This window comes from Typopeltis vanoorti, chromosome 14 (genome assembly GCF_054136105.1).
Source record: "Typopeltis vanoorti isolate ZY-2024b chromosome 14, IOZ_Tvanoo_1.0, whole genome shotgun sequence".
In the NCBI taxonomy this organism is placed as follows: domain Eukaryota; kingdom Metazoa; phylum Arthropoda; class Arachnida; order Uropygi; family Thelyphonidae; genus Typopeltis; species Typopeltis vanoorti.
In genome coordinates, this window is record NC_143562.1 from 62,393,470 (window position 1) to 62,421,214 (window position 27,745).

Consider the following 27,745-nt stretch of genomic DNA (forward strand, 5'->3'; position numbering starts at 1 on the left):
CGTCAGATATTTTCAAGACATTCGATGCGGAAATAGCAGTAGAAAATGTGTTAAAATGCTGCAGTGGAAGATACAGCGAGGAGTGAGGAGAATGTTGCAAGGGTGCTAGCAGAAAACATTTGAGCAATCACTAAAGAAGCTTGCGATGTGCCAGCGAATCTAAGAACGAAACAATGATATTAAGAAATTGTTTATTCTCGATTATTACAGATTGATCGAATTATCCAGATTAGCATGATCCAGACTAGCATGTAGAATTTGTTGCAAATGCATGCTGGACTAAGGTGGCCGATTTTTGTTCTCTGGTGAGATCAGGCCTGTCATTAAATTGAATCAAACATATAGTTTTATGTCGGATTATTGCTGATTCCGTCTTGTTTTGATTCATTTTTCTTCGATCAGACAACAGTGAAAACTATGTAACCTATCGGATATCGTGGTATACGATATCCGAATATCGATGATGTACGGAGAATTGTAGTGGTAATGAAAATTTTATTCAGCAAGTGGACGACCGTCTTGAATTACCGTTGCAGTACGTAGGCATTACTTATGAACCAAGAACACCTTAAGAGCGTTGGATTTTTTTATTGATATGTACATAATTCTCACAGATGCTTTACTTGTCAAGTTCTGGCATCAGTGACCATAAAACCAGTTCTTTCCTTCCTTACATGCCTCAAGTCGTTCCACAATAGCTGTCTTTGTAAAAATTGTCTTTCATGGAAACATGTTAAAGCATGATAAGTTTTTCTTGTTAAAATATTGTATTATGTTTATTTGATCACAAAGGTTTTCAACATCTCGAGGCATTTCAGTTAGTTTGATTAGTCATGAAGAGGAACAATGGTTTTTTGTCGCAAAAGGTCTTATTCATTTCGGAACAGAAGAATGCCACTGTACGATATGCCCGACTTGTAAAAACGTACAAGACATAAATATTAAGCGATGCACAAATTAGGTCATTAATCACGAAAAGTTAAGCAAGATCACTAGTATGTTTCTGAAGTCGATCATAAATTGAAAATTCGTTAATTAAAGTATAAATATTTTCTGAAAAGCTAGGTTTCATGTCGCTTCTGATATCATATAATAATAATAATAATAATAATAATAATAATAATAATAATAATAATAATAATAATAATAATAATAATAATAAATATCAAAGTTTATTACATAAGGGAACTACCTCATATCTCCAACCAGAGACCAAATTTAAAAGACATACCTGGTTATATATTTTTAGAAGATGGGAGTGATAAATTATTTGGAGCCAGATTTCATTGAGACAAGAACATGCGGTAAGAAAATAGTATTGATAATGAAGTATAAATAAAACTACTAAACAAGGAAATTGATGAATCAAATAGCTATAGATGATGAAAATTGTAAAAGAAAAATATGAAAACGAAAAAATTGTCTTTTAGTATAAACGAAAATTTAATGAGTCATTTAACAGTCTCTTGTTGGAGATGCGGGATAGTTTCATTACCTAATAAACTCTGCTTTTTTTGCTGTTAATTTAAAAGGTTTCTTAATGTCCGAATTATGTGTCATGTCAGAATTACATAAATCAAATAGAACTTTCAAACTACCACAAACATGCCTTGGATTCAGGATCACGGTATGCTAGAGATGCTTAATATATAAGCTTCAAGCATCAGAAATGTATGTGGGTACCAAATCTATATTTTTATGTCTGATTAAATCATTTTATCTATTCATTTATTTTGTTTCGAATAAAATCTCTCACCGTTTACAGAACGCCACAATGCTTTTGTAGTAATCTAGTTTTCTTATTTAACAGAATAAATTCTTAAAGTCTATCTAAAGTTTCTGCAATTGCTACCAGATATTACTTGTATTTTATTAGCTGATAGTTTAGAATATTTTGAGAAATTTCTACTATTATGATATGGTAAATGATTACAATATATCGAAACTGAAGCCCTGAACATTAATACTGAAGTTACTTGTATACAAAGTTTTTTCTTTTTTTTTAAATAATAATCTGATTCACAGTGATCTAGTTGAAAGATACTTCGAAATTTGTTAAAGAAAATATTGGTTAATAGGTTTTGACCTTGTGAAAGACTCATAATTCACTTGAATGCTTTCTGTGGTGTAATTTCACTGCGCTATCATCACATACTATTTGCATTCATTCATTTCCTTTTGCCGCTGTCTTACCGATTTTTACAAAACTTAATTTAAAGGTTTTTGTTTCGTTCTCAGAGAAAATGCATCTCAATAAGAACCCACAACCTTTCACTGCATGTCCACGTAAGCTGTTATTACAGTCAAACTGCGATATATTTACACATAGAAACTGCCTACGTTATTATCTCTGTTCTTAATAATAATAAACAAGTTATAAAGTTTCTTTACGATAAAAGTTCTGCACGGGATTCGAACCCAGGTCTTTTCAAACCACAGGGCATCGTCGATACCGTCTGAGCTACATAGGCTCTTCTTACTAACATCTGATTTAATTTTACGGCTTACAAACTCTGTAAGAATATAAAAATATTTACAGTAGTTTATCTTACTTTTATTATTGAAATAATGCCACGAAAAATATTTATAAAAATTTTTATCACTCGTGTGTGTTTGACAAAGGATCAAAGAGATTTTCTCTAATCAGTGAATGAAAGAATGAAATGTTAGCTGATGTTTCTATCACTAGCCTTTCGACTTTCTGGTTTCTTTCAACACAATAAAGGCAAATAATCGGTGATTTCTTTGGATGTCTCTCTCTAAATTTTCTGGCGGAAGAAGCTCAAATAAAGAACATATTGAACAAACACGTGATTTGATTCTAAAACAAAGATTAAGTAAATTTGAATAACCTGAAATCAGTTTCATTTAGCTAAGATGATGAATAAAATCGAAGCCTTATACGAATGGAGTCTTTTTTTTTTTCTTTTTTCTAACCATCGTCGATAGGATTTACGTTAACAAGTTATTTTTTTGTAATTATGATCAGATGATAGTGATATTTAAGAAAGTTTTAAAAATGAGCCCTAAAATGATATGAGATTGGTAAAACGATGTTGAAAGTGGAAACCAAATAGATAAGTAACAGTATATCAAAAGATAGATATAACACCACAAAAACATGAAACAAATTTTGTAAGGCTATGGAATTAAAATTTATAAAATTTAAAAATATGTGCTAAACAGAAACACAAAAAAGTTGTAACGAAAACTAGCCAGCATTATGACAGTGTGCTGGCGGTTTCCGTAAATCCATAAATGGTTTTACAGATGATACCTTTCGATATATCGTTAATTATTCATTTAATGTGGAGCCTCCGTAGCTCAGTCGGTAGGGACGATGCCTTTCGATTGGAAAGACCTGGGTTCAAATAGGATGCGAAGAACTTTTATCAGGTATTTTCAACAGAAGGTGAAGCCAGTTTCATACGGATATGGCATTGTCTTTTTTTCTAGGAAGCTCGGGTTTTTCATCCTTCATAACAGACAAACCGACCACAAGAGCACATGCACTATGCAGACATATTAGACTACGGGAATAAGGATTAACTAACTTATTCCGTCGGATTTGATTTCAAATACCAGCATAGTACTGCATGGGTATACGCACAAGCGTAAAATAGATCAGATGTATTTGGTTTTCACTTAACAACTTACATGGCCCAAAGAATTAAATGCATCTGAGTAAGAACAAGGATAGGTTTACGAAGACATTCCTTTCGGAATATTCATAAACACTCTATAAAAATTGAGTATAGTAGTGGAATATATAAGCGTTTGTCTGTTTTAAAGAAAATAAAATACGACACAGCGTTAACTTTGAGGAAACTGTTTTAAAATTAGCAATGGCCTCGCGATCCTGAAATGTTGCTTCTTTATATTAAGCCTGTTTGCTTGTTTTTATTATTTTAAATTTTATTATTACTTGTTTATTATTTTTTTAAATAAATTCCTTTAAAATGTTCCTGGTTCTTTAATTTGTATACTATAAAACTGTCAACGAAACGAAGATTTAGATGAAAAGAGGTGAATTGTTTCTAAATTAAAAGCCGCATTTCTTTAGTGTACAAAATCATTTTTATTTATATAGAGATACTTCTTGATGTAATGCAATGCTTAAGTGTTTAAATTTCAGTAAATTCTGATTTTTGTCATTTATGTAATTTATTAAAAGTAAATCAAAAAGCATTTTCCTCACATATATAACTTACTATTTATTGTCGAATTATCGCTATGTACATCACTATTTTTATGTACATAGTGAATCGACAGCAAAGATCTCAATGTTGCAAGGTTTCTTTATAATGGACGACCATCTATTTCTAAGACTATTTTGTTTATTCCACTCTAAAGATGATATTTTCAATAACTTGCTTTGCGTAGGGATAGGGAGAGAGAAGATAACAGCGTGTTGAAATCCAATTCAATTTCAGTTCTACTTCACTGCTTTACTTCATGCCCCAATGCACCTTTTACATTTTGCCTATTTTCAGAATTCGAGTGAGTATGCGTGCTGTGTGCTTCTTTTGTTGACGCAGGATAACATTCTTGCCTCCTGAATGATTGATAAAAGAAACAAACAGTTTGTGTTTGATTTTCCTGTTGTATGTAGATTTGTTTACCTTTTTCATCATTATATATCCTATTTCTAGATTTCATCATTTAGCATGTAGTATTTAGAAAAACCTTTTCGGATATTAAGTTCTGCATATTCCATCTAAAGTTATTCTACTCTGTTCATATCATCTATCCTATATAAAGAAATTATTTCAGCAGCCCTGAAGAGTATTGAAATGATTCGTGTCGATCACTACATTCCATAAAACATTCTTGTATTATGATGCATTTATTATCATAGCAATTGAAACATTTTTTGCCACTTTACTTTCGATTGAAACTAAATCTTGGATAACTGGACAAATTACAGTAGTCATCAATACCAGACTTCATTAAATTTCAAGTCGGATTGAAGTTATCACTTCAGATCCTTTTGAAGTCCAATGTAAACTAAAATCGATTCAGCTCGAGTAAAAATCCCTAAAACCAAATTTGAATAAAATCTGTCCAGCTAGAGTGGAATTATTATTGCATACGGAGAGACAGACCAAATCTAGGCGTCACATATTTTGCAAAATGCCCATTAAATGATATTCTCAGTATATGTTGCTTCAAGGTGTACTACCGACCTTATGTAAATTAACTACAGAGATCAACCAATGACTGATTCACAAAATCGGCGCATTACCCTACATCGTACATTACGAAAAGATGGAGATTAGAAAGATGGAGATTAAACATGAGAGATTAGAAATGTTACTGATATAATATGTTATTTAAGATTTTAATTCTTGGATATCATTAATCCTTATCCATTCGCCCATGTATGTATTAGTCAGAAGAGTATTCCTCTAAACCTCTCTGTAAACGTTTAATAACTTTTGCAATATGGTAAACAAAAACGTCAAATTTCCCAACAGTTAAGTCCCTGTTCCTCGATTTTGTCCGAAGATTCTAACCTTTAAACAAACGTGCACTGCATTATTTATTGTTTGAGGCCATGTAGTTGCATTCAAAAGAAACATTTCATCGTCGAATGCACAAGAAACGAGACTTGCCTTTATCAGGTAAATAAATGATCCCACTTCTCACTAACACACTACCTCCATTAAATAGGCTAATTACACTTTGTACTTAAGACTATTTTAAAGACATTTTAGTATCTCTGAAGAGATCGTGAGAGTTTGGCCGAAATCCAGAAGCATTAATGTCCTTGATCGATAATGAAATGCCACTGAAGGAAAAGAGGTGGTTTCATGACAAGGCATCATCAGCAACGGAAGAGCTAAGATTTATGCCTAAGACTTTATGGATATCATTGATTCTATTGTGGAAATGACTGCCCAAGTTCGTAGGCGCTTTCTCTTAATGGTTTAAACTTCCAGCGGACAGAATACAGATTTTATCCACTTTAATTTTCTAAATCTGTTTTTTAATGTGCTTATTATTTTAAATACATTATTAATTTTCTAGGCCAACGAACCTTTCTTCGTCCTCATCACCTTACTTTTTTCTCCACTGATCACTTTGGTTATATTTGTCATATTTTTAAATTTCGAAATCAAGATCACACCGTGATCACATATTTCTCTCTAATGTGACAAATAGAATACTTATCAAACCACATTTGATAAGTATTCTCTTTCTAAATTCTGGAACATACTTTGATGTGGGAGAAGAAGGGATTTGTTCGTTACACAGAAAAGAATTGAAATGATTGGGCATACTCTCTATTTTAACAGTTAAATAAGAAGTTTTCAGTATTTGATTGCCAAATATTATTAAGGCATTCCTGGAGCAGAAATCAGTTAAGATTGCATAGAAACTAACCTGGTTCGCCGAGTGAATAGCATCTACGTTCTGCGCACTGGATAAAGATTTCGAATACCACCGAGATGTGGATTGTGAATGTCTTTAGGTGGTTGATGAATTTAATCTCCTTGTGTCAGATCATAATCCTGCTTCTTGGAAGTCTGAAATGACTAGAAAAAAAAATATTGCATTTTATCTATAGAGCAAAGTTCCAGGACTATCTGACCACCGGCCTGCGGAGGATTCCAATGTGATATAATAAGTCTACATTTCATGAGTGGGACTATCATAAAAACATGAACAAAAAAATTACATCTACAATATCTACATTTTTGCAGAAATAAGTTTTGTTATTGTATTAAATAATTTCAATAATTTAAAATTTACGATGACAGCGGTGATACTGAAGAATTCAAATTATCATCTCATTAAATTCATAACGTTTTCAAGATATCTTGATAAAAAAAATTTTTTTCTGGTTTCTATATCTTATAGCACGGTTTTTATAATGGGTTTTGGGAATATAAATATGTAATTCTTGTTGTTATTATTATTTTCCATTGAACTTAACATCTGGAGGAAGATGGCTTACGCAGAAATAAAAACAACGATTTTACAGCGCACGCGCGCGTGTGTGTGTGTGTGCGTGCGTGCGTGCCTGTTAAATGCTTGTGTTTTTAAGACAGGAGGATTGTCTGTCTTACGAAATGAAAAAAAAAACCTAACATTCTATTAAAAAAAAAATTCTCTTGCCTTCTTATGAAACCAACTGCTATTCGGTTGGTTACCGAATAGCAGTTGGTTTCATAAGAAGGCAAGATCATCATTACCGGTTAAGTTATTGGTGCTTGTTATATCTTATCATCATTAATTGTGAAAACAGAAAATGTCTTCTCTTCTTGAGTATTCTGCAATTGAGCAGATTCTTCTCTTAGTAGCAAAAACTTTCCTTCCACTCTCTTCTGTTCTGAGCCTTCCCTTTCAAGATTTCAAGGTTTCACAGAAAACGTACGTCACATAAATTGAAGAGGAAAAAAGTCATTGTTTTGACATTTAAAATTATGTTACTGATTTTTCTATATATCTGAGGATCCAATCATGTTAATGTAACTGGAATTGAACTAGATAAAAAAGACAAGAATCATTACCTAAATATAATCAATTTAATTTCCATCTCGTATACCACACTAATCTACGTTGTTGATAATGGCCAAGAAGGTATTCATAATGAGGAGGACACAATGCGTGGACGAAGTTCTGATGTATGAGGCACCATTGCATTTATCTTCATCACAGTAGCATTCCTCCCAGTAGACCCCATTTTCTCTGTATCCCCAATTACAACCCCAAGATTTTCCATGCTCAGACATCGAGGCACACCTGCGTATTACAGTTCTCCATCGTCCATTCCCTAAAACGGAAAAAAGAAAGAAAAATAATGTCTATCTACTGTATATACATTATATGCACAGTATAGTCTCAAACGTATTCAGATACCAGTAGCAGCGAGCAATATACCTGCATTTTTTTATTTTTTTTTAAATAATTGGCTGAATTGAAGTTAATTATACATTTATAATATAACTCTTCATAAAGCTGTTAGCAATAGTTTTATGCAACTTTATTCTCTTACTATGATGGCCTGTCATATACAAAACACTCTCTCCCCGTACCAGGGCAGGCTAGCCATAATTTAATCATCATCATCTCTTTACAGTGCATGTGGGCCCACACTGTATCAAACGATCTTATAAATAAATAAAAATGAATAAATACTCGAATGCCCTTTTTTATTCACCAAAGGAAGAAGACTGATTTCTTTTTTATCCTAACTTTGTTGAAGACAGATGGGCAACCAATCTTTATGCTTAACGGTCGTTGATAGTGGGTCCAAGCTATCACTGAAAGGAGAGAGTACGATAGACAACTGTTGACATCTAGTGCTCCTAAACCATAACACTCGTTTTATTATTTGCAACAGTGTGAGTTTTGTTGTCGTTTTTTTAGGTGCATAGTACAAAAATCCTATGTGCCGAGCCAGTGATCGACTAACTTTGGAATCGAGTTGGAAATCCAGTTACAAACCATGATAATGTCAGACATGATAAATACTTGGGAAATATCAAGAGCGAACACATATGTTTCTCCAAATAGCCATGGCCTATGCTCTGATGAACTTCCAGGTAGTGAAGCAGTTAGTTGCTGTTGACCTTTTCATTAGTTTTAAAAGTAGTAAGGTGAGACGATAGTTTCATGGCTGATATTTATTTTCTTTTATGGGGACAGGCCGTTGAAAACTTGCTTCCTTACCTTTAGTTAGATGCCAGATGAATATGACAGCTTATACAGGCGATGCAGGAAGAATGGTGTTAATTCTGGAGCAGAACTGGAGGGATACCATTTGGACAAGGAGACTTATTAGTGCCAAGACTAATGAGGATTTTTCTGATGTCTTTCTGGTTACAGTGAGCAGTTCTTGGATTATTGCAGGAGGTATATGCCTTGGTTGTCTGTACAAGAGTTGGAAGAAAACACTGATGACAAGTGATTTGGATTATCTTTGGGTGATTCTACCATGTTACCAGTAGTATGTGAGAGAAGTAGAAATAAGGAAGGGCAGAAGTTACACCCAGTAGCCTTATTGAGCATGATAAGACTGAACTGCCAGTTGAGCAGGAGGAAGGCTTATTGCATTTGGCCCTACGAAGTCTACTTTGAATTTATTGATAATTTTCCTACACTTGTCAGAGACAGTAGTTTAGGCTGAGTGGCAAGCCGAACATTTTTTTTTATTTGAGCCATTGAATATCAAATTTTTATCATGTACTGATAGAGCACATTTTTTAGAGAATACTGCACTTTGCAGTAGAGTGAATCCTCATTCCACTAAGGATTATTTCAGTTATGCAATCAGAGCAGGTGTTCGGATCAGTAGAGCGAAAACAGCGATAAGATTATGGAAAATGGGCGAAGAAGTCTCGGAGGTTTCCCCCACTTGGCGTTGTTCTAGTAGCATAGGGTAAGAAGCTGAGATGAGACGGAAGGAAGATCTGTAGAAAAGGATACGTGGATAAGATTTTGATCGGAATGCCCAAAAGAGAGCAGACATATTTGGTGTATTTGGAGGGACAGCTGGTTAAGAAAAGGTCCAGTATGCGTTGGAAGTTTTCGAGATAAGTAGGCAAAGAGTGCAGCATCATTTTCTGAATTAGGAGAACGGGAAAGGCAACAAATGAAATACGGAAAGCTTATGCCGGAGCAGATCGAAAAGTGGAATTCCAGCTTTGATAACATTTGGCAAGGAATGCCGATTTCACAAAAGTGCATGTTTCTCCCTTTTTATAGAAGGCATCGTGCAAGATGCGGCTACTAGGATAGGTGAGATAAACAGTAATCATGGAGAAGGCCACTTAAGATTCGGCTAAAAGTAGAAGATCGAGTTTCTGTTCCTTCGAAGTACGGTGACTTAGCAAAGCGTTTCATATCTTGTGAACGCATTTCATGCCAGTGACAGTGTGGAAAATGGTTTGTGAAAAAAGGTTGTTCCTGTCAGTATTGTGGAGAAAGGGATGGAGGTTATAGTCAATTCGAAATTTGCTCTCAACTCAAACGCAATTCTTTTTTCATGATGATAATGATGTATTGAAGTGAATTAGTCTGGAATGGTGCTAGTGATTCGAGGAACATTTAGCAGACCATTGATCTCTACCAGACAGCTACTGGTAGAGATCAGTAGCTGTCTCTACCAGTAGAGACAGCTACTGATCATTGCAGCATCATTAGGCTCAATTCTATACCTAAATCTTATGGGCACTCCTCGAAAAGAATCCATTAGTAAGTATTGTAGTTATCTTGAGAATTTGTGGCGCTATATCGATGTATCTGAATTCCATGTTCCAGTTATGTGACAGTTTTAATCACGGTGAAAATTTTCCTTTCCTATACCAATCATTCTCTAATTTTTATTACGTGTGTGTGTATGATAAATATTAGTCAAGCTCTGACTGACTTTACTGACTTATTGCTCTTTACATCTATAAGGTATACATGAAGCCACGAGTTTAGTATGCCATCTTCTTCGATCCAGCGCTGCTTCTCTTGCTCTCTCCCAGCTCGACCATTCTAGTTTGTTTCGTTCTTTGATTACCATCCGGCGCCATGTCATTTTGGGTCTTCCCCTCTGCCTTTTACCATCAGGCGCCCATGTCAATGCTATTCCTGCGTGTTCTGATGTTGGCATTCTCAATACATGACCTATCCATGTCTATCTGCGTTTCTGTAACTCTATTGTAATGGGTTTGGTTTTTGATTTTGTTGTAAATTTCAATATTTGAGATTTTATTTGGCCAGTAAATTTTGAGAATTCTGCGAAGACATTTTATTTGGAAGGCATCGATTTTATTTTCTTGTTATTTGTTTAATTTCCATGATTCACTTCCATAAAGTAATGCAGATTTAACAGTTGAGTTAAAAATTTGCATCTTTAAGTTTGTTTTTATTTTGGATGATTTCCAAATTTTCTGTAAACTTTTAAATGCATAGCAAGATTTTTTATTCTTATTGCAATGTCTTCGTTGGTACCACCTTCCATGTTGACAGTTGCTCCGAGGTAATTGAAAGTGTTTGTCACTTCTACTTGATTTCCATTTATAAAGATTGGGTCATTCTTTTTACTGTTGATTTTTAATATTTTAGTTTTCTTCTCAATGATGTGTAAGCCTATTTGTTTAGCAGTTTCCTCTAACTTTGCTGTCTTAATTTTCATGTCTTCAAATATAGATGATAGTAATGTCGTCAGCATAGTCCAAATCTTCTAATGTGGTGTCAATGTTCCATCTTATTTCAGTTTTCAGGTTATGCCGCATTATCCAATCTATGACAATGATGAAAAGTGTTCCAGACATGACACAACCTTGCTTAACACCAGCTTTGATGTAAAAACTTTCGGAAGCTGTTCCATTTAATAGAATTTGTCCTTTGCTTCCATCACACAAAACTTTTATAATATTTATTATTTTGTCAGGAAATCCATAAAGTTTCAGGATTTCCATAGACATTCTCTGTCTATGCTGTCGAAAGCTTTGGCAAAATCAGTAAAATTGAGATACATAGTTGAATTTAGTTCAACACTCTGTTCAATTATATTTATAAGAATAAAAATTTGATTCATTGTGCTTCTTCCATTTCTAAAGCCTGCTTGTTCTGTTCTCGGAATTTTCTCAATGCTATTTTTTATTCTGTTTATTATGATTCTAGTGAAGATCTTTGATGGTACTGACAGTAGGCTGATTCTTCTCCAATTGGTGCATTCTGTAAGATCACCTTTTTTTTTTTTGGAATTTTGACGATTTGTGATTCTTTCCAGGTACTTGGAACCTTCTCAGACCCCATATGATATTAAACAGCTTATACAGTATAGTTGCTGATGTTTTTAGGTCAGCTTTGAGCAGTTCAGCACTAATGTTATCATTTCCACTTTTTTTTCTATTCTTTCGGATCTTGATTGCTTCCACGATTTCTTTCACTGTGATCTCTCTCATGTTTACATGAAATTCAAATTGATTTGGTATCTCTTCGAAAGGGGATTCGATATTTGGATTTATAGAGTCGTGTGAAGTCAAGCTCTAGACACGATTAAATATCTTTTACTGGAATAATTTTAAATATTTAGCTTTTCTTTGTAGAAATATGTCGCATCTATATTTTCACCATTAGCTACAATGTTCTACTTGTTCCCCATTTAAGGTGTAATTTTTAATTAGAAAAATTACATGACTTGTACGTATCCTAAATTTACTGTGCAGCAGATGGTTTCGATCAAAATTACACATACTTAATCCTATCTCAAGAGAATAACTGGAAAAAAAAGTGATCTCTTAAATGCTCCCGTCTACATTATTACATTTTGACAAATTAAACAAACTTTGTGTTTGAGATTATAACAAAAATTCATTAGAAATTGTAGTTTCTCAGGTGATTGAAGGTAAAGTTTCTACATGTTTTGTGTAAGCCATCGTACAGAAATCAGTTTATCTATCGCATCACCATTTAGAATATTCGGAAATTCAGCGAAACATATAGTTACTTTAAATAATGTTCACTAATATTATTTCAGTACAAAAAAAGATTTCAGGTTTGCACCAAATAACACATAACCTCTCATGTAGTTTTACTTACAGACAAATATACGAGGACTCTGCTGTATGCTTTTAAAACAAAAACTTCCTGGTGTAACTGCATCTTCTCCTGTACACTCTACTGGTGCATAGCGAACATCATCAAATTTCTGGTATGCTCCACAGATATCGCGACCTTTCGGATCTTCTTCGGAACTACACTGATAACAGCGAATGGCTACACCTGGATAAACAAAGATAATGCACATGAAAATTTTGATTCTCTGTAATTCATCAGTTTTATTATATTTTATAATAGAATTATGTATATACGCACTGCATGCATGAGAGCATAACTCAGAAGTACCGTGTTATTTATGTAGGTATCGATAATTTGTTAGCTTCAGTCAGCTTTATATGCTTAAAGACCACTTGCATTTTAAAAAAGTATATATTCCAGAGTTGCAGCATCTTAAATGTTTATGGATGAAAGAAGTTAATGCCTGTGTAACCTTGGGGTAACATTTCTGGTTCCATAATGCTAGACTCTTTAAAAGAAAAGACTTTTATAGGTTTGATTCGAGTGACTGACAAGAGAAATTTTTTTAGGCTTTTTCATAGCCGATTCCCGAGTTGCCTACCTTTGGCGCAGGCAAGTGGTTTTCTTTCATGGAAACTATATTTAACTCTGTAAACTCAGAAAATCAACTAAAAAAATAAAAAATGAGCTACCGATGATTGCGTATGTACTTCAACATGTTGTACATTTGAGAACTCCAGACATCGTAAAGAATACCTCTTTCGACTAGAGTGAGCAAGAGATACTATAGCACCTAAACCTTCGTGAATGGACAGTTTCCAGATCTACGGATTGGGAGACTTGCTCCTATTGAATGACTACTTAGATCATCAAATTTGCATCCCTCTAGATTTTACTGCATTTATTTTATTTTATTATTTATTTATTTATTTTTAAATACCAAAGACCAAGATGTAACTGAGCTCGGTGCCAGAGATGCAAAACATCGAACTGTCTGGATATTTTTCAGTCCACCATAGATGCAAAGATCCTGATTTCTTTCTACAGCTGTGTGGATTCCACCTATGCTACTAGTTTTTGAAATATATCATTTTAATATCGGCAGTCAATTCTGCCGAACTCGTTGTATTGGGAGGATCAAATAAGAATGAGTGTGCTTTACATGCTAGTAGTTTCCACTCAGTTCAGCACATGTGCATATAAGACTATCATGCAAATTTTCTGATTAGCTGCATTTCAGTTGACTTTTAACATTTTATGAAATCTGTTGGTCAATAAGATTTTAAATTGAGTTAAAAATGTTCCTTTTTTATTTTTGTTATTTTATTTCTTCAAAGCAGGCTAACCGGCCAGAAGAACACACGTAATATACAGACACAGGACGCTACAAGAATAAGGATTAACCACCCTATTCCGTCGGATTTAGTTTCGAACGCCTTCACGGCGAAGTGTGGGTCTACGCGTATGCACAAATCAGGAAGTTCAATTTTCATAACTTATTTAACGTTAAAATGAATTGCAATTTAAATATACTTTACTGCTGCTTAGATTCTTAAACTTAAAAATGTAAAAAATATATTTTACATGAATTCAAACCATTTGACCGTTTGGAATTCTAAATTAGGGCTGAGAGGGATGAAATCGATCTTACTACTCTGAAATCTCTTTTGCCAGCAAGCGAATAGCTGGACAAAAGAATATTTTTATTTAATAAGAAATAATTTTCTTAAAAAAATTTTCCCCCAACTAAATAACTAAAATACCGAAGAAAAATTAATGTAACAAAATTAACTAATGTAGCGAATGTAAACTATTCTAATATAATAAATTAATTAATGTAACAAACAAAAATTAATGTAACAGATTATATATATTTTAAAAAATCAGTGTTGTTTTTACTGTTCTTCCTATTCTTATTATTTATTGACCTTCTTAAAAATGATTCTCACACGAAAGAAATCTAAAAACAACGATACAGCACCACCAATCACTATGTAACTCATATCACTTATTGGGACATAATCATAAAATATAGGGAGGATCTTGGGAAGTGCATTTTTTTTTGCATGGCAAGTAGGAGTTTACAACATTTATCGTGCTCTGGCTATAAACCAATATAGGGTATTGTCAATGTGCAATAAACATACTATAATGTATATATAACTTCTTAGATGTTTAGACGTTTATAAGTTACATTATGCCTTAAAACAATAAATAATGAAATGATAACTAATAAATAAAATTCATATTTATGAATTTAGGGACACAAAACACACGTGTTGAAAAGATTATTTTACTGATTAATAATAAAATAATAACTTGAGGTTCGATTCCTGTATTGAGGTCATCATCAGAAGGATACATGTGTATAAGAACCAATCTACATGCCGTTGCACTCTATACAGGTAAATTACATCTACGTCGTTAACTAATCTTTTTTCATAGCCTGCCCTCTAGTGATTAAAAAAATAAATAAAAAAACTACAATAAACTCTGCTAAAGTCCTCACGTACCAGGATTCTTCTGGAATTATACAGTTCATATTGTTATATTACGATTATCTTCTGGATTTGTACAGTAAGGTTGCTATTGAATGTTCAGAAAAAAAAAAACAACAACATTGGAATGTGGAGGACCCATCTGCAACCTTCATAGCAACCACAAAGAAAAATCTCAATACACGAAGACTTGGTGAAGTTTTTTTTTTTTTCCTGAACATTCAATAGCAACCTTACTGTACAAATCCAGAAGATAATCGTAATATAACAATATGAACTGTATAATTCAAGAAGAATCCTAGTACGTGAGGATTTTAGCAGAGCTTATTGTAGTTTTTTTTTAATCACTAGAGGGCAGTCTAAGAAAAAAGATTAGTTAACAACGTAGATGTAATTTACGTTGTTAATATATAGAGTGCAACAGCATGTAGCTTGGTTCTTATACACATGTATCCTTCTGATGATGACCTCAATACAGGGGTCGAAACGTCAAGTTATTATTTTATTATTAATCAGTAAAATAATCTTTTCAGCACGTGTGTTTTGTGTCCCTAAATTCATAAATATGAATGCTGATCACCGTGTAACCTTAAAAGTAATAAATAAAATGTTTATTAATTATTATTGTCACAAATGATTGTTTTTTAAATATTGTACTTCTTTAGTTAGAAAATGTTCTGTAATTTACGCTTATCATTGAGAAATAAAATCAGATAAATATAAGAATTTGATCAAGATATTTATCCTGCTACAGAAATGAGAAAATATTAGTCAAAAATGCTGCTGCTGATGATATGTTTAATTGCAACTTTATGATTTTCTAAGCTGAGTGAAGCTGTTCTGGCGTTAAACATATCAGAAATTTTGAAACTTAATTTGAAACGTAAAATAAATAATAATTATAATAATGATAATGATAATAATAAAAGTGGCAGGGATTTCCTGAGACATTTAAGATGGACTCCGAAATCTCCGAGGGATAAACAAAACTATTTTGATATTCAGAAACTGTATATTATAATTTCGATTGTTGATTTTTTTTTTTTTTTGTTGAAATATCATTATCGAATTACTGGTAAGTTTCGATAACCCTCATGACTGCTGCAAAGGCTCGAAAAGTGGGCGATAGATGGTGTGTGAGTGGCACATCGTGTAGTGTGTAAAGTAGTGTAGAAGTAGGATTGTGTGGTGTGGAGTGCCCTGTAGCGACGAGACCTTCGACTCCATGGAGATGTCACATGATGTTGTTGATGATGATGATGATAATGCCGATTGCAAATAAATAACATGAAATACATCGTGTGCAATAAATAAATCTATCGTCTTTTATCTTTTTTTTAATTAATAGATCCTCGGAACACCAAATCCGGAACGGACCTTAAGAACGGACATGCAAGAAAAGCAGAATTTTGTCTTTTTTATATTTTATTTTATCTTTTTTTAATGATTTTGCATTCCTTTTAGACTGTGGTGCCATCTTTCTGCCATATGTGATACTATATGAACAGATAGCAAGCTCACGTACACTGTGGAATTTCGTATACCGTACATATATTACTTTATTTCAACATGATAACCGATTCAGTTTCGAAATTAATTTAGTAACGGAAGGAATTGATTAAGAAAAATAAAATTTAGACTGTAATTAATATATATTTCTTGATTGATTAAAAGTGTAATTAAAAATCTAAATTAAACATAATTCAAAATAAAATCAAAATGAAGTAGAGATATCTTGTTTTTGCTGCTAATCGTTTTTTAAATACCTCAGGGTATTGTTATTAGGGTTTCTATTCCATTCATTTGTGCGTCTATAAATATGTTGCCCAAGCTCGACGGATTTTGGTGAAATTATGTTTCGAAATCGTTTTAGAATTTTTTTTTTTATTCACGTCAAATTTGTTTACAGTTAGACATCGTTTAATATTTAAATCAGGATCAACAATGCGAAATTGAAAATTACAAATATTATATACAACCTGAAAACGCCGTTTTGCTGTTGATGCGTTGAATATCGCTGTACTGCAAGCTGCCCATATATAATAACTTGTGTAGTTTGCACAGAATCCTCAGATATTAGCTTGTCCAAGCACCAGATTAACTCCAAGTTTCGTAGTTATCGTAGCATATTCGAATATGCTACGAAATTCGTAGCTATTTGCTTTTTGGGGATTAATATTTAGATAATAGACACGTCTATGCATCTGTATGAACCGACCAGAAGCAGGATCGTTGTTACGTATGAAACGCTTTCTTGTGATTCCCACTAATTTTGCTTGTTTTTAATATTCCTTATTAGTTCTGAGAGTTGGACATTTATTCTAACTGCCATTTGAAATCTGCACCTTCAACATTATTTTAAATTAAAATGCCAGCAAAGGTTGGTCGATTGGTAGAGCCTCTGCTACTAATGGCTCACGCAAAAAGTTAAGCAAGTTTGAGCGGAGTTAGTAGTTGGAAGGGGTTCAATCGTTCGATGCTGTTGGCACACTCTCTCTCGATGAGTCTTTGGACTCCCTGGAGGTGTCACATAATAGTAATAATAATGATAATGTGGGGGAAACAGTTACTTGTAGCGGTTTGCTTAATTCCTCCTCTTTTTTCCCCTGCAACGGATCACAAAGGTGATTGTCATTGAAATGCGAAATATTCATCCATCTCGTCATTGTCATCACTATTATCATAATTTCCTGGTATGTAACTCAAAGGAATGGGTAGACGAAACTCTGAAGTCCAACAGTTGCTTCATTATTATTAGCCTTGTACCTATCTACAGTTTTCCAAATTGTTCTGTTGCTTTATGTTTTTATGTCTCCAGTATGGCCGACTATTACATTCATGATCAAATCTTACGCTGTAGTCTGCACTTGTGTCTTCCTGCCGATTTTGATGTCAACCTCTGTTTTTCCTGTTGTTTCATTACCCATTCTATTTAAGTTACCATACAATCTCAGGCCAATTCTTTACATATTCATGACTGCTATGAATGTCCAAGTTCTTTTCCAATGGCGCCATTTTTAATACAGTTTGTCTATATAGAATATGGAGAAATCGTTCCATTATTTTTCTCAGAACTTAACTGAATCCACTCTTCGATAAACCGATTTATTTCTGTCGAACTCTTGAATAAATATTATCATAAAGTTGATTAAAATGCTTTTTGTTTTTCAACGAGATAGCATCCTCTACAGACTACACTATATTGGAAAGTCTCTCTTATTGCATAAAATTTATTTAACTGTCTTCTTTATGACTTATTCCATAACTTATTTTCATATTTCATTTGGTTTGAATAAAAATTATACTTTAAATAGCTGAAACGTTTCACTTATTCTACTGATTCATCATTAATTCTGATTTCATACCAGATTTATTACAGCAGTTATTTTATTTAGTTGAAGTAACTCGAAGATTTATTGTGGGTTTATATCGCTTATCTAGAGTAATAAATATGTAAATAAATAACTGAGCATAAACGCTCATGTTCTGATACAGATGACAGTGGAAATGGCGTATAATATTCTTATATCGCATTTTAATACCTACATATGCAACTTACGTTTTCGCGTTAAGTTCTCCCGTTTTCGCGCTTAATATATCCCTTTTTACGATACACACAACTTAAATAACTGATCCTAATTAAAATCCAAAAATTTGTGAACTATATTTGTCCTGAATAAAAATCTGCACCTGACAAATTTCCCTTTTTTTTCCCTTTTTTTTTATCCTACACTTGCTTTGTTCTTTTTCAACAACTTTTCCTGGAATACTTGATATGGAAATTCCTCCATAATTTTCACATACGCTTTTTTTTTATTTCCTCTTTTAAACAGAGTATTTTGGTTCACCAAGTTCTTGGAAAGAAAAGATAGATCTCAATACCTTAAGCCAGAGGTTGGCAAACTACGATCCGCGGGCCTGATCTGTCGCCTAGTGTTGTGGCCTAGTGCTGCCACCGATGCTTCTCGCATTCACGGTGCTAGCCTAACAGTGTTTTCAGTGTCATGTGTTTATTAATCGCATGTATCACGAGTTTACGTCGGTGATGGTACATATTTGTGTTTATATTCAATTTTAGTTGCGCGGAAAAGATATCTTCTAACATAAATAGTAAAATCTTGTTAAGGATCAGCTTTTACGAGATTTTATGTATTTATCTTCGAAGATATCTTTTCCATACTACTGAATTTGAATATAAACACAAATATGCGCCATCACCGACGTAAACTCGTGACACATGCGATTAAGAAACACATAGCACTCAAAATTTTGATGATTGGAAACGCTAACTTTGAATCCTAATTAAGTGTAATTATGCCGCATAAAAATAATTCCATTCTTCTCACTATTTCCTAAAAATCTGTTGGTACACATTTATAGAATGCATTTTGTTGATAATAAAATTTTGTTTTCTATCTTATATATAAATACATGATATTCTCGTTTTACATGTTCGCCATTGATGTATAAAATGTTTCTGCCCTCAGAAAAAGTTTGCCGATCCCTGCCTTAAGCAACGTTTTTATTCCTTTTTACTGTTTTCTTTAATCTCGTTGTGAGATTCCTGATTCTCACACAGATGCAATTATATTTAAAACATTCCCATCAAGAAAACAGAAAAATATTTGTAGCATATTGAAAACTTATTTTAAAAACGAACGAAAATGGATGAGTTTCGTCGAAATTACAATAGAAACAACCAAGTCATAAGACTGGTAGATTTTTCTGTGTGTTCTCTAGCTAGTTAGTTTGTTTTACGGCTGTAAAAAAAGCCAAGCTTCTAGGAAGAAAAAGTCTGTCATCTCCGTACTCTATTCGCTAGCTGAGAAACCATTATAATGGTTCTTCGCATCATAATAGTACTGAACCTAAGTATTTTTCTTCGAAAGCAAATGTCGCATCGTCTCGTGAAGACGCGACATTGCGCTGTGAAGGCGCCAATGAAAATGAAAAGCTCTTTGAACCTTTCCAGTCTCTCTCTCTCTCTCCGCGGATTAGCAGAATAATGCACGAGTGCGTAAACATTGTTATACTTTCACAATGCCGAATTTCGCTTGTTATGCAACTCTGGCTCTTTCAGGAAAACAAGAACGTATTAAAGCGAAAAGGGCACATCTCCGCTTTCACTGACCTGCCATGTCTGTAGAAATCACAAAAGGGGAAAAATGATAGACCGGTTTTGAAATTGTGTAATATTTTGCATTCTTTCATCTTTTCTTGGGTAACTTCAGGGTTTTAAGTTCGATGCAAAAATATTATCAAAATATATAATTCAGAATTTTATCCAAAAGTTGACTAAACTTTATTACAAAATTGTGAGGTTTACACTGTGTTCTTCTTTCTCATCCGTCAGATGGCGGGTTGAATCCCTTATGAACACATTTTGTCATCTGGTTCTATCTCTGGCTATGTCTGTCATCTCTCTGAAGATCGATAAGTGTGACATTTCCTTCAAAGACTGTAGCCAAGTTCTTTTTGATCTGCATCTTGATCGTCTTCCTCCAATGATTTCATTCAAAACTATATTTGGTAATCTTTGAAAGGACATACTCTGGAAGTGTCCAAACTATCTTAATGTTTTGACCAACGAGTCTTATTTATTTTTCTTAAACATTTCATTTCGAATGCTCTGATTTTCTGTATTTCTTGCTAATTGAGTGTCCATGTCTCGGCTCCGTACGTTGCTGTAGGTATAATAATGGCTTTATAGAGTTTTAGTTTGAGGCTTTTTGAAAAGCTGTTATTTTTCCATACTTTAATTTATTCATATCATACCAACCTTTGTTAAGTCTGTATTTTACTGTTTCTGTGTTATCGAGGTTGTGAGTAATGAGATTGCTAAGATATGTAAATTGCTTTACATATCTTAGCAGTCTTGTTCCAGTATATGATTTTCTAAATTAACTGATAAATTTCCCTCATCTCTTATTTTCATTGTGTTAGGTTTGCTTAATTGATTTTCATTCAAAAATGTTTGCACTCTTTAGTTAAGATTTTTATTTTTATTTTTTCCTAATTGTTCTTTAGATTCTGCAATAATAATAATAGTGTCTATGCGTGCCATTTATTTGTAGACCTGGTTCTTCTGCTATGGATTTGCATATTTCTGTTGTAATTGAGGTGTGGGATTCTCCCAATTTTCCTCATCCATCCCTTAGGACCGGCTAAGCCCTCCAATGAGGGATTTTAAGTATGTATTTTTGACTGTAGATCCATGCGTGTGTTCACGGGCCGGTTTGCCTGTTCTGAGCGACCAAAAAAGCCGAGTTTCCAGATGAAAAAACCCTCTATCTCTGTATGAGGCCAGCTAAGAAAGAGACCAGATAAAAGGTCCCCCATGTCCTCTATACCGACTGAGCTACGTATGCTCTTTGCATATTTTTTTGGAAATAGATGATAAATAAATTTAACATGACTGGGCACCCCTACATGATGACTCCTTTTTCTACTTTGAATTTGTCTGTTTTTATTTTATTAAATTTGACAATTGCTTTGGTATCTTTATAATAATTCGTAATAAACGTTTTCAGTCTTGAATCTTAATGTCATAGATTTTAAGATGTTTATCATTTTGTTCTTATCAATGTAATCAAATGCTTGTTTCAAGCCAATAAAACTGTAATATATAATTTAGGCTATTAACTGTAAAAATATGGTCTATAGTAGACCTTCCATGTCTGAAGCATGCCTTGATCTTTTGCTATTGTATCATTCACTAAAGTCCGGATTCTATTTTGAATAATGCGTGTGAAAATTTTGTATCTATGACTTAGCAATGTTATGGGTCTATAATTTTCGCACCTCCGTTTATCCCCCTTTTTGAAAATTGGAATTTTTGTCTATCTTTCAGTCATCTGGAATTTAACCAGTATTAAAATAGTATTTTGTTAAAAGTTCAAGTAGGAAATTGATGGCTGCTATACCGCGATATTTCCGTAGTAACCAGGTGACTCATTTGGTTTATTGCATTAAAAATTTCTTCTTTTATTATGAATAGTGATTTTTCTCTTTCTGAGACAGAAAGAGAAAAAGCACTATTCGTTTGTGTTTTTCTAGTCTTCTTCCTTCCAGAAAAGTATCTGGTAATATTCTTTCCAATTTTTTAATCTCTTGAATTGTTCCGGTTTCAATATTGTTTTTATCTTTCATTTTAGTGGTCTATTTTGGGGTGTTTTTATTAATTCTTTTATAATTTTATATACAGTCTTACTATCATTCTTTTTATTGGCTTCACACATTTTTGCTTTTTCTTCGAACCAAGCGTTCTTTAGCAGATCTTTTGTTTTTCAGTCTTTTATAATGTTGGTTATTTTCCTTTGGGTTTTCACTGTTCAGATATTTTTGAACTTCTTTTTTCTTCTAGTTTCCTAAATTTCCGTGGTTAACCACTCGTTATTTGCTCTAATTGTTGTACCAAATGTTTTTTCTTCCAACATTTACCATAATTGCTCTGCCCATTTTTCATGTATTTTCTACGTTGTCAAAGGTTATTTTCTTTAACTCTGTTTCTATTATGTTTCTGTAATTGTTTTGTATAGTTATATCTTTCAGTTTTGTTATGCTAATAATGTTGTTTAGTGTCTTTGGTTTGCTATTTTTAAATTTCAACTTAATTTTTGCAGCTAGTAATTCATGATCAGAATCAAAATCTGCTTTCTTTAGTGCTCTCACATTTTGGATAGAGGATTTCCAGTTATTTTTGATCAGAATGTAATCAATACAATTTTTAATCATACCATTTGGAGATGTCTGTCGTGTATTTGCTGATGGTCTATAAAAAATTTCATTTTAATTTAATTGTTATAATTCTTGGACCATGTGGTTCAAGAATTATAACATGCTTATAATTCTTGAATTACTGATTAATATTGCGACTCCCTCTCTGTGGATATTATCTTATCTTCCTGAGTAAAATAGTTTTCCATTCTTCAAATTTACCACACCTTCTCCTGACTAGTGTGTTTCGGTAATACCTATTATATCCCACTTAATCTTCTCTGGCTCTTTCTCCATCAATTTGGTCTTTCCTGGTTTAAGAAGAGTAGTCCTTATATTCAATGTTAGGAGGTGGATTATTTTTTGAGCTGACCACATAGCATATTTCTCAACTGTTACCTGTGATCTAAAAAAAAGGGCTGCGTCTACTGCCCCGGACCCGTTAGCATTATCTTAGCTCTGTAATGATTCTCTATTCATAAGAGGTCTTGGCAATTTTAATACAGCCAGTGTGCCACTACTCTGGTGTATTTGTCTTCTCACTTTAGGTGGGAATGTTGGGAGAGAAGGCAGATTCCTACTGCACGAGAAGAACGAAGTAAGATAGGAAAAGTTCATCCCTAGCCCTCGAATACTCTAATAGCATTGGGGGAAAAGAGTAACAATAAAAGAAAGAAAGAAGGATAGAGAAATAACAGATGCATATTATGTGAAGTAAGGCATGATCCAGCTTCAGGTACCTATGGGTCGCCACTCCAGTACTCACTAAAGTGTACAGTTAGCACAGCGTACCTTTGAGGGTACGCTGTGTTAACTAATTGAAATCATTAAGTAGTTCCGTACTATAATGATTTTTTAAAAAATAGTATTTATTAGATAGACACACTAATTATTGTTTATAAAATGATCTGGGTCATTAAAATATTTAGTATTAATAAGTTAAGTTGGTCGACTTATTAACTTATGGATGTGAAACTTGGAACCTAAAGAAGTCTGACAGGAAAAGGATTCTCCAACCAACAGGCTACGGTATGAATCCTGCTGTGGGCATAGCTGTTCGTGATTGATTTCAGGTGAAAGATGAATTTAATCTCCCAATGTAAGACAATCTTGAATAAGTTCCATGTTTAGTTTCTAGAGCAGGATTGTAAAAAACGAATGAAAATCAAAAATAAAATTAAAATTAAAGCAAAAATAATAATAAAAAAAATCCTTAGCTGCCCACAATACTAATGTGTAGTCTTTCATGGATTTTTATGGGTTTCGTGTACATTCTTTCATGGATGGGAGACACATAAAAAAAGAATTATTACCTATATGAAATGAATGGAGAAAGAAAATTTAATTTCTATATTCGTATTTTAAATATGGACTTTTTTCCCTCTGTACATGTATTTAGTTTATATACTTAGTAGATAGTGATATTGAAATACTGTCATCATATTAGTCCGGAGCATTTGTCTTTTCTTTCTTTCTTTTATCTTTTCTTTTTCTTTCTTTCCTTTTTTTGTTGAATAAAAATGTACGTATACGTGTATCAGATCTGGACATTCATTAATTCACCCTCTATATGAAATCATTTCCATGTCTTCGTGATAATATATCGGTACATGAATTCATGTTAGTGCTTGCTCAATCCAACAAAGGTATGTTAACTCTTTTAACCGTTTGTGTTGTTTAGTTGGTTAGTGGCTTGGTAGTTTGCATTATCGATGAAGGAAATGAAGCTATACGTCAATGTTGTACATGTCCTGAGGATGATTTGTTTTTATGGCAAGACGACCAAAATTTCCATACTAAAACTTAAGTCAGATTGTTAACTCAATTTTACTTTACTGACGTCCGGAAAAGTATTTGATCGGTGATATGTCTGTCCAGTGACTAGCTATTGTCATAATGATGGAAAAGTTGGAATCTTTTGGCTTAGGTTTCTGAGCCACAAGATTCCAACTTTTGACTTTATTTGACTGTTTGATCCTTTTTATATTGCATAATAGTGCATCCACATGTAGTAACTAAACTGATCGTGTGGTCTGGGTTCAGCGTGAGTTGTAGTTGTCTTGCAAATAATAATTTTTTCTAGAACAATCGAAAGATGCCACGTATCGATCTATTTATCTTTTCTTCATGTTAGGCTGAATGATCTGTCAGAGCTAAGTAACATGATGACTTCCCCTCCCCCCCGAAACAACACAGAATCAGAACAGTATACAAACATTTAAACAAAGTTCCCACTTTCCTGAGACAAATCAAGGATTACCAGATCCTCTCTCTCTCTCTCTCCTTCCCAGGTGTCTACACCATCCCCTCTAGTGTGGAAATCAGTATTTCGCACACTATCTTGGTCAGAAAAAAAGAACATAAAATCACATCCAGACTGGACAACTAAAACTCGGACTAGCACTACATGTCTTGGAGGAAGACCATTTCATCAAATAGAAGAAAGCCACGCAAAGTCACAAATCCCAGTTTAAATCAGATAGACTGTTACTAGAAGGGGGCACAAGTTCTACAGAACCCAGTTAACGATAAGAGAACACTGATGGTGTCGGCATTACTAATAGAAATTACCACGAAGACAGTCACTGTCTCTCTCCAAGCATGTGACAGTTCTGGAGGTCACTTCATTCCCTGTCTTCACTGACTGCGTATTGGTTAAAATATTCTTATAATGCTATCTTGAACTAGTGAAACGTCGGCTCGTAAATAATTAAGCTTAGTCAGTAAATTATTATCCAATTAAGATTTCTTCATTGTGTCCCTCTCCCATTTCTGCGTAACCTATAGGAACACGAACAACAGCTGCTCAAAACCCTTTTATAGTTGAACTACCGATCCACCAAATCTGCTCCTTCCAGTAATTTTTGTTTCATCTACCTCAGTTCTGTAGAGTAGCCTTCCACATGAATTATTCCCTAAATTACAACCTCCAGCTGTTTAAGAAGAATATCAACAGATTACTTTGCTCTTGATCCCAGTTCACACTCGGTATTTATTTTCTACAGGTCTTGCGGCCTCTCGTGTGTGGTATGATATAAAAATATGATAAATTCATGCGCTATTTATTATTATGTTATCATTATTTAATTTATTAAAAATGATACGCATGTTTGCAATAAAGATTTTATTTTAGTAGAAAGCAACGAGCAAATTTTTTTCACGGGCGTACTTATTTTTCAAAACTACTAAATTTTGTAAAATATAAATCAAATAAAAATACTTCGCATATTTATTTATATACTAAATGTTGTATTACCTTAGATACTCAGGACGGATTTTTTTCTACTTTAACTAATTATATATATATATATATATATATATATATATATATAAATTAAGAAAAATACAATATATATATATATATATATATTGTATTTTTTTTTAGCTACTTAATTTTTTTAGCTACTACGTAATAACACGAATTAAACAGAACGTCTTTTTAATTTCGTAAACTTACCTTTCAGCAGAAGTAATGAAAACACACAGAAATGTAAATATCCATAGTCTTGCCACTTGGCCATGTCTAACATCCCAACAATAATAAACATTCTGCTATAACCCAAGCTTTTTCGCAGCTCTAACAGGTGGAAATTAGATGTCTAATCTACAGGTCGACCAATAAAATTCAAAAGCTACTAAATAGTTAAATACCAAGCGCCGTTGTTATGGTAACCGCTCCACAAGTCGTGAGTGATGCCACCTGTTAAAGTAGTGTCATGTGTTTGTCAGGATGATCCAATATTATAACATTGTGTCCTTATAACATAATGAAAAACGTACGTAAAAAGTTTTTTTACTGCATTCATATTTTTCTTCCTTCTTCCACATTAAGACTTTATGGATTATTATAGCCATGATTCTCTTTTAATTTGTCAGGTTTTTAAGGTGACATGCCAATACCCCCGAAATCTGTTACGTTTGCAAATCAAATACGTTTTGATTCATGGAACTCCTGTTGACCCTGTTAGCTTAAAATCGCGTGAAAACGGTTCACAAAATTCCTCTTGTCACAGATAAAATTTGAATACCTATCCCTGTTTTAACAGTAGCTCATGACGGAAACCACTGCACCAGGAAAATAATATCGCACATGTTTTCATGTATATGTAAGGTATATGCATCTTACCCATTCTGATAGTATTACGTATATACCTGCACTGTAGTTCATAAATTGAATAATTAAATAAATATATAATTCAAAATGCGAAAACAAATATACACTTTGAAATTTAGTTAAGAAATTTATTTGAATTTGTAACTTTTGTTAATTTATAAACTGTAATCTGTAGTACAAAACATATTTTTAATCTCCCCCCCCGCTTGAACCGTTTGTTAAATATATGTGGTGAAACGTTTCATTTTGATTTTGACATCAAATCGGTCTCCGGCACCCGTTCACAGATCAGAAAAGAATTTAATTTTCTTACTAGGATCTGACGTGGTAAAAATCATATTCAGATTTCACAGCTTTGTTCTCACTTTATGCAATTCTTAGTTAGCTCACGATATTAAGATAATTGAGGCCATAAGGAACAACTTAAGAGTTTGCCGACTGCAGGTTAATCAAGAATATGAGATGATTTATGAAGGGAGAAAACATCTTTAAAGTTATGTTGAGCTTACGACTTATTATGCTTACGAATTACATCTTATATATCTAAAATTAAATAAATAACTAGTATTTAACTAAAAGTTGTTTTCCTCCTTTAGGGTAATAATCGTAGAATCCTTATCTTTTGATATGCATGTTCTGTAAAAATATTACTACTTATGAATGTATTTAGCTACTATGTACTACTGTTTTCGAAAATTAATCTCGACATTTATTCATTTTGTTTGTTTGGTTTCACCACAAAATTAAGGTTTAAATAAATGTTTCAAAAATTAATATCATTAGCATGATATTATTTTTTTATTTAAACATTTTCATAACAATTCCATACAAGAGACGTCTCAATACCCATAATACAGCAGAGTCATATGCGAGCAGGTGGTTCGAAAGAGGT

General features: G+C 33.2%; 2 protein-coding genes across 2 annotated transcripts in view; one reads left to right on the forward strand and one right to left on the reverse strand.

Annotated features, from left to right (window-relative positions):
* The window catches only part of Sec31 (COPII coat complex component secretory 31), a 486,555-nt gene that overhangs the window by 43,153 nt on the left and 415,657 nt on the right, over positions 1–27,745 (forward strand). The window lies entirely within an intron of this gene.
* On the reverse strand, positions 7,557–26,260 carry LOC150099538 (uncharacterized). Its single transcript, XM_090403453.1, has 3 exons — positions 26,197–26,260; positions 12,547–12,729; positions 7,557–7,780 (listed from the first exon to the last, which is right to left on the reverse strand). The coding sequence occupies exons 1-3, from the start codon at positions 26,258–26,260 to the stop codon at positions 7,557–7,559; spliced, it is 471 nt and encodes a 156-aa protein (XP_090259579.1).